This window comes from Eutrigla gurnardus, assembly GCF_963514095.1.
Source record: "Eutrigla gurnardus genome assembly, chromosome: 17".
Taxonomy (NCBI): domain Eukaryota; kingdom Metazoa; phylum Chordata; class Actinopteri; order Perciformes; family Triglidae; genus Eutrigla; species Eutrigla gurnardus.
Genome location: NC_139928.1, coordinates 21015746 through 21024229, shown reverse-complemented (window position 1 = coordinate 21024229; position 8484 = coordinate 21015746). Strand labels below are relative to the sequence as shown.

The 8484-nt window shown below is 40.6% G+C and overlaps 1 protein-coding gene across 1 annotated transcript; it reads right to left on the bottom strand.

The window, feature by feature from the left end:
- Window positions 1-2388: 2388 nt before the first annotated feature.
- LOC311028071 (major histocompatibility complex class I-related gene protein-like) lies at window positions 2389-7217 on the bottom strand. The gene is made up of 5 exons (XM_084032342.1): window positions 7076-7217; window positions 5918-6184; window positions 4403-4681; window positions 3691-3984; window positions 2389-3354 (listed from the first exon to the last, which is right to left on the bottom strand). Exons 1-5 carry the CDS (start codon window positions 7131-7133, stop codon window positions 3242-3244), a joined length of 1011 nt encoding a protein of 336 aa, XP_083888468.1. The 5' UTR covers window positions 7134-7217; the 3' UTR covers window positions 2389-3241.
- Window positions 7218-8484: the final 1267 nt, after the last annotated feature.

The window sequence follows — 8484 nt, the reverse complement described above, 5'->3', positions numbered from 1 at the left end:
ATGACCTAAATGTAAATGTAAATGTGCAGAAATGTATGAATGAAGCTCACATACTCTGCAGTAGTGTCTTAGTCTGCTTGTGTTCAGTCTGGCTGTCGACAACAAACAAGAGTTCCAAGTGTGTTTTCATTGATGTAACAGGCTGCTCTGTGTGTGTGTGTGTGTGTGTGTGTGTGTGTGTGTGTGTGTGTGTGTGTGTCTTATATATTTGTTTAGTTTTGGAATTGAGGTAATTACCCCCTACTTTAATGTAGCAGGACGCCAAACCTTTAGTCAGATGATCTAAACATGGCTAGTAAGAAAGATGCAAGTGCAAGAAAAATTCAATATTATTTTTGTAATGTAAGTTTATGTGCTTTTATTTTGTAGGTTACGCACCAAGTATCCGCGGAACCGGATGTTTGTCTTTTAGCAAAATGGCGCTTGGCGTCAGTAGAAACAGCGAGAAACGGAGAGTTCCTTGTGGTGTTTAGAAAGTGTCTGTTAGCTTCACCAGTACTGACCCTCCAGAGTCTCTGTATGTCTGGATAAACCTGTCTGGATGTTTAAGAACACATGAAAAAGGAATATGATGAAGAGGACTGTGGAGGACCAGAACCAGCCAGGAACTCAGATTCAAATTTACAATCAGATACTTATGACAAGATTGGAAACAATTTCTGAACCTGAGCATGAACACAATGATGATCGGCAGGAGACCAGAGAACCTCAGTCAGGTTTAAAGGCTTTGAAAAATGAAATCCCTGACAGTGAATTTAGATGTAGAACTGGTGGGAAACAATTTATCTGCTCTGAGTGTGGGAAAACATTTACAATCAGTGGAAGTCTGAAGAGACACATGAGAACTCACACAGGAGAGAGACCTTTCAGCTGCTCGGTTTGTAGGAAGTGTTTTACACAGAGTGGAAATTTACAGAATCACATGTTAATACACACAGGAGAAAAACCTTTCAGGTGCTTAGTGTGTGATAAAGGTTTCATTGCAAGTGGCGACCTGAAGAGACACACGAGGACTCATACTGGAGAAAAACCTTTCAGCTGCTCAGTTTGTCAGAAAAAAATTGCAATGAGATATCATTTACACACACACAAGAGAACTCACACAGGAGAGAGACCTTTCAGCTGCTCAGTTTGTAACAAATCTTTTACAGAGAGCGGAAATTTAAATAAACACATTAAAATCCATTCAAGTGAGAAACCTTTCAGCTGCTCAGTCTGTTTAAAATCATTTAGATGGCGTCAACATTTACAGGATCACATGAGAACTCACACAGGAGAAAAATCTGTCAAATGAGGAAATATTTGTCACGTCCAACACAGTTTACAGAAATAAACATGTGCTCTTACCTCAACCTCATGGCTGTTACACATACATTTTGTTATTAACTGAATAGTTGAATACTATAAAATATATTAAACATGCTGCAGAGCAGTCAGTAGGTTATTGCTGGTATAATTCTTACCCTGTGGCATCACGATAAACCTGGATCGCTTTGACAGAGTCATACTTTGCTTAAGGTGACGCCTCCTCCAGCCGGCAGATTATTTCCCTCCATTTAAGAGAGATGCTCACAATGTGCAACATTCGTTGTTACACTTAAAGTGCTTGACCAGCCTTTTTTTTGCTGTTTATTTACTTGCTAAGGTTGGGTAAAGGAGTTATTTTACTTTTACTTTATATAATCTTAAGGCTGAAACAGTTTGTCACAAAAGATTTGCCTGGCCTCATCAGGTCAAAACATCCACACATTCACTCTTAGTTTTCAGCCCCAACCATGTGATGGAAATTCCCATGTCTCATGTAATCCTGATGTAAAACCTTCTGCTTTGTTAAAAAAACAATCTTGCATCTGTTTCTGCATTTTCTAAGTGCTTAAAGACATAAAGGAAGGTTCGATATACATGTGTGCATCATAAGAAAGAAGGAGCCAGAAATCGATTAAACCCTACGGAAAGAAACGTTTCTGACTTTGTGCCTTATTCAACACAAATAACCACCGCAAACATGGATTTTTGGAGGTCGGTGGAGGGGAGGCCATAGAGAATGATGTTGCAATAGTCCAGTCTGGTTGTTATGAAGGCTTGTATGAGTGTTTCTGCTGCATTATAGGAGAGGATGGGATGCAGAACACAGTACCATCGTGTTGTAGATTGTTTTCACAGATCCTCACGCACCGGTTTACTTTGCCCACCAGGTGTCCTTGTTTTTCCTCTTTTATACTGTTTTTCATGGTTGTGAGGGGATTTGTAGTTATAATTTAGGTCCGATGTTTTCCTGTCAGTTATAAGCTCTTAACTGTAATGTTCAAACTGATGTATCGGTATGTATTCTAAGATCACAGTGTTGTTTTATATTGCTGAGTGGTGCAGAAAAAGACCAGAAGGCAATTCATTTAAATCATTTAATATTTGCAGGATCAAATAAATGTTGGAAAACAATCACTTAAAGAGGAGTTTGATGGCTGAAAACTTTGGCATCGGCTCTACTTTTGGAGATTCAAGGAACGACAAGCTATTTCTAATATTCCAACATTTACATTTACATTTAGGTCATTTAGCTTTTGTCCAAAGCGACTTACAATAAGTACATTTGTCAAAAGAAACAAAGAAACCACAACATATCATTGCCGATAAAGTAAGAGCTAAAATAGAACAAGTGTTAGATCCTTGTCTGAGTAAAGTAGTTGCCGTCAGCAAACATACCTTAAGTACATTAGTGCTGTGATCAAAGTGCTATAGGTAAGGGTGTTTTTTTTGGGAGGGTGGGGATATCAGCTGTGTCTGATAGTCTCGTCAGCCTGCCCTCATGTTTTCCCACCTGGGCCCCGTTCCTAATCAGTCCTGGTGTATATAGTCTGTGTTCCCTCTGTTTCCTTGTCAGTTTGCCTGCCTGTTTTTGGGACTCTTCTTTGTTTGCTTGGGAAGGTTCGTAACTCAAGAAGTGACCCGGAAGTAAACAAGTGGCCGCCATGATAAGAGCTGCTTGATTTCTCTAAATTTGAAGGAAAGGAGCTGCAATGCTTCCTTTCAGATCTCCTTTAGCATAGGATGCAACAGATCTTCCTGTACGAAAGGAAAGGAGATTACACCGACCCACAATTCCTTGTGAGGGCAACATTTAAAGTGACGCACACCTCGGCCGTTCACGAAAACAAACTATATCCATATTTACATATTTAACAATGACTTTCATGCATTACTTTTTACTATTCAACCACCGCCCCAGTGTCTGTTTGGGTCTCTAAATTACAGTTCTTCTTCTGTAAACCAGAAATCCAATCACACCGAGGACGAGAAGTACCACTGCAGCGATGATGATGATGATGATGACGGTGGTCATGTCAGCGGGATTCTCTGTTGAGCACAAAACAAGATTATTATGTTTCTCTAATAATCAATGTAAACAGTGATAATGCAGCACAAATAAAATCATGGTAATAATTCTGGTCTAGATCTGAGCAAATCAATCAGATTTTATTGTCATCTTTAGACACGGAACATGCTGAAATGAGATAACCTGCATTGATTTAATATTAATCTAAGCCTTAAAATTATAGATACAAACTAGAGGAAAGAAACTGACGACTAAACAATATTAGGAAACAAAACTCCCCGTCCACATAAAAACACATGAACTGTTCCTGTAAACTAAGCGTGTGCTTCCAAACTTCATCACGTCTGGTTGCTCACCTTTGTTGCTCCTGATGACGTCCAGTGTGTTGACGATGTCCTTCTTCACACCAAAGAGCTTAAACACACACTCGTACCTGCTCCGGTCTTCAGCTGCCACTGAGAGTTTCAGGTCGGCACTCATCTGGAAGGTTCCATCGTGGTTGGGGAGGATCTCTCCGAGGTCCACGTCCTCATGGAGATCCTCTCCATCTCTCCTCCAGAACAGTTCGGCTCTTTGAGGGTAGAAACCTGTAGCGTGGCAGCTGATTGGAGAGGAGGGAGTCTTCTGGAGGAAGGACACTGAGGGAAGGTCTGAGGAGAGAGAGACGGGTTAGAGGTTCTTTATCCTTATTATTATGATCTGCTGTGTATTAATGATCATGTCTGATGTATCTGAAATGCCTTAGTGACACATACACCATTTATGTTTGTATGTATTCAATGTAAATAACTGTGATGTGAAGATAAGTGAGAAAATAAGAGACAGAAGAGATAATGAGACTGATGAAGAGGAGAGACATCGATGAGGAAGGTAGGACAGAGACAGAGAGACAGGAAGTGAGACAGACAGGAGGCAGAGGGATGAAGGTGTGTGTGTGTGTGTGTGTGTGTGTGTGTGTGTCTGTGTGTGTGTGTTGGTGACATGTGTGTAATGTTACTGTCGGTTAGAAACAAAAGAAGGAACATGAACATGGTGTCCATGAAACCACATCAGGTCATGTGATTCTACCTTTTCTCAGCAGAAAGCTGCTCCCGAACTTCAAAAACTTCTTCAGCCAATCAGGACAAATCTGGGTGTAGTAGTGTTTTTTCCGTTCTGTCCGAGCTTTATCAGCATCCCACTCGTGTTTGGTGAGGAGAGCCTGTTGTCTTGGAGCGATCCATGTCTCTGTCTTCAGGTCAAACACTATGAAGTCTTCTCCATCATAACCAAATTGATCATAACCTTTAACCTTATTAGTCTCATTATCCCATTCACAGCCAACCATCCTCTGGACAAGATGGACACCTGAGAGAGAGAGAGAGAGAGAGAGAGAGAGAGAGAGAGAGAGAGAGAGAGAGAGAGAGAGAGAGAGAGAGTTTTTATGGATTATGGATTGATTGATGATGATGTTATTTTTCCTCGTTTGTGTTGGAGATGTTTTTCTATTTCTCTAACAGGTGATGAAATATATTTTAACTTTTTAAAGTCGTTTTTATGTTGAATGTCTTCTTTGTGTTTACTTTGTCTTCTAACATCTTTGGATCACGATGGAAATACGTGTTTTCACTTTGACATGTGATCCTATTTTCTTTTTCTGATAATCCATGAAGACAAATCAATCAATCAATCAATCAATCAATGTTTTTTCTTAATAAAAGACTTGAATCTGATTATCTGTTGATCAACCAGTCGATTCATTGTTTATTGTGGAATAAATACACTAAATACTAGTAATATCCTCCATATTTGTGGCTCATTATTCTTCTGATTATTGATTATGTCACAATCGTTGTTTTTTTAATTCAGAAAAAAGTTCTGAGAGGTTAAAGGTGAAATCTTCAAATATTTTGTCTGAACAACACTGAACAGTATTTAATATAAAATGATATAAAACAGAGAAACGCATACATTTCTCATATTAGAGAAAGTGGAACTAGAAAATGTTTGACATATTTATGAAATAAAGACTTCCTCTGAGGATCAACAGCTGATCAACTGGTGGATTCCTTCTTCCAGCGTTATATAAATGTGTATTATGGCACAGACACACTGGGGCACGGACAGTGAATCTAAGCTGTCCTTCTAGCATATATTTGTGAGTCATATATCTGATGGGATGGACACGCTGAGATCTGAAGGAGACGTGGACCATGAGGTCCAGTCAGCCCGCTTCATGGAAACCTGCTGAGCCTGGTCTGGTATGTGGACCAGCAGAAGCAGCCCGGGTCCCGTTTCCAGTCCTGCTGGTCCGTTCAGAAAGCAGCCGCTCATGTTCCTCCATCAGCTGTGTGTCCTGAAACAAGCTGCTGCTGCAGCACACTTGTTGTGAAGCAGCTCGCTGTGGGACGCTCACTGGACCTGCTCTCAGGTCAGTAGACCTCTGGAGCTTATTATGGGATGGACAGCAACACTGAACCAGTGTAGTCCAGCAGCATCCAGTAGTCTCAGTCATGTTCCTGTCTGACTGTGTGTGTGTTTATTAAAATACAGGATGAAAGTATAAACCAAATGTTGTCAGAATAAAGTCAAACATAAACAAACCTCCAGTTTGGTTGAAGCGCTGCTTTAAAACTTCAACGTTGTTTTTGGCGAACTGCTGGGAATCCACAAAGAACTCAGTCAGAGTCTGCCAGTACTGAGGATAAACTTTTATGATTATGTTCATCCAGTCCTGTTTGGGTTCTGCTCTCCTGGTGTTGCTGTCATAGTGAGCTATCTCAACGTCATCAACCAACCCAACAGACACATACTCTGGGAAGTTTGGGACTCCAGAGGACGACGTGGAGAAATACTTCAGAGAGTGAATCTCTGCAACACAAGATGAACGTCATGATCTCAGTTTTTATCTTCAACAAATCACTGAACAATGTTGTTTTCCTGCACACACAATCCAACAGAACTCCTCTCTCTCTCTTCTATTGCTGTTTGTTATTTTTCATATTCAACTAATAGGTTTTATTTTGTTTGATGTTGTCGTCAGAGTGTTTGTGGATTTCAGATGTTTGAGTATAAAAGTTATTTTTTTAAATACAGAAAGAACCAAGAAACCAAATCTGACCGTTTGTCCCTCACTTTCATAAATCTTGATTTCTGTAAACTGAAGTTAAATCTCAACATCGTTGTTAAACAACATGTTGTGTGAAACCAAATCCTCTCAGCTTTATATTCCAGAATATTCTGATATATTAATATTTGTTCTACATCAGCCGATAGCATTTTTAATATAAACACATAACATGAACAGACTTCATACAGATTCATTAGCTGCTGTTGTTTAAACATGAAATAGCTCCCTCTGGAGGACAAACTATGTAATGGAGACGCTGCTCATGAATTACCTCAAACTTTGTCATTTCTTCACCTGGATTTCTTCTTACTTATCACACAATATTTATACACTCTGATATGATATATATGTAATATGATAATATGTGCTAATACGGATGATTTGTGAGTGACGTTCTACTAAACAGCTTCAGATCTGACCAAACCAACTCAGTAGTGACGCACTACATTCAAACAGACGAGTGTTTCAGTGTGGAGACACATTTCATCCCGAACTTGGAGGAAGTCCTGGAGCTGAACACCAAAGACGACCGAAAGAAGCGTCGGCTCATATAAACAGGGCTTAAAGACATGACGCAGTTCTTCTGTTACAAGCGAGCAACTTAAAAGCCAACAACTAAAGTGTGGACTCACCTGCGGCCGCGCTGTGGAGGCCGACGGCCAGGAGAAGAAGCACAGTCCCCGTCTCCATCGTCACCTGTCCTTCTCAAGCTGTCTTCAACTCTTCACTTGTTATTATTGTGGAGGCAAAGTGATGACGTCCGAGCTGCTGCTCTATCCGGGCTGAAGTGAGGCTGAGACCAGGAGGAGCGCTGACTTCACCCTCCGTCTGAGCCAATGGGGATTTTAGCTGAGCACCGACGTCACTAATAGCCGGGTAAGACTGAGCCACTGAGGTTCATAACGAAAGTTAAAGTGGAGCGATGTTCTTTCAGCCTGCGTGAGAGGACGCTGGAGACCCTTTATTCTGGTTTCTCAACGCTGTCCGCACCTGAAAGGAGCATTTAACCTCCTGCTGCTCAGCTCTGCTGTGATCATCTTCAGGCTAATGCAATGTAATGTGCAGAAATGTATGAATGAAGCTCACATACTCTGCAGTAAACAAGAGCTCCAAGTGTGTCTTCATTGATGTTTGTCTTTTAGCAAAATGGCGCCTGGCGTCAGTAGAAACAGCGAGAAACTGAGAGTTCCTTCGTTGTGTTGAGGAAGTGTCTGTTAGCTTCACGGAGTTTGTGACCAGTTATGAGCTGGTCACAAACTCCTGATTCCTTGTCAGTTCCTTCTGTGTATTTGGTCTAGTATGTTCCTTGTGGTCCAGCCTGTTGTCCCTGCTGTCGGATTCCTTTTTGTGGGTTTTTGCCTGCATGTTTTTGGGACTCTTGTTTTTTTGCTTAGGAAGGTGTCAACTGAAGAAGTGACCCGGAAGTAAACAAGTGGCCGCCATGATAAAAATGAATTCTCTAAATTTGAAGGAAGGGAGCTGCAGTGCTTCCTTTCAGATCTCCTTTAGCTAGGATGCAACAGATCTTCCTTTACGAAAGGAAAGGAGATTACACCGACCCACAATTCCTTGTGAGGGCAACATTTAAAGTGAATGAATGTGATGATCTTGGGTTTTGTTTGTTTCTCCTGTTTTGTAGTTTCTGTCTCTTGTTGTTGTTGGTTTCCTTTTTTATTTTGTAGTCCTTCTGTCTTGTGTTGTCCTTCTTTACTTCCTGTTGCTTCAGTTAGCATAAAAATGTCAAAAATCAATATCCTTCATATCAATAGACTGAAGATCACAAGATCTGTAAGCATATATGGAATCACAAAAAGACCATTTTAGAATATCAGACAATTTATTGACAAAAAAAAAACAAAGTAGAAAAGCAATAAAATTGAGCAACTAAGTTGTGCAATCATCTACTTCATGCAACACCAGAAGTGATTCTGAGCATCGCTGCTCAGTTTCTACCAAACTAAGAGAGCAGACGTCCGCTGTCCCAAAACACCAGCAGGACATACTTTCAGAAACATCTCATTTCATTTTCACCATCAGTGTG

Bases quoted from the DNA above. Each gene is read 5' to 3' on its own strand.
- LOC311028071 (XM_084032342.1), bottom strand. From the start codon at position 7,133: ATGGAGACGGGGACTGTGCTTCTTCTCCTGGCCGTCGGCCTCCACAGC. The intron at 4,682-5,917 runs GTTTGTTTATGT...TCTCTCTCTCAG, and splicing joins GCGCTTCAACCAAACTGGAG to GTGTCCATCTTGTCCAGAGG. The intron at 3,985-4,402 runs GTAGAATCACAT...CTCTCTCCTCAG, and splicing joins CAGCTTTCTGCTGAGAAAAG to ACCTTCCCTCAGTGTCCTTC.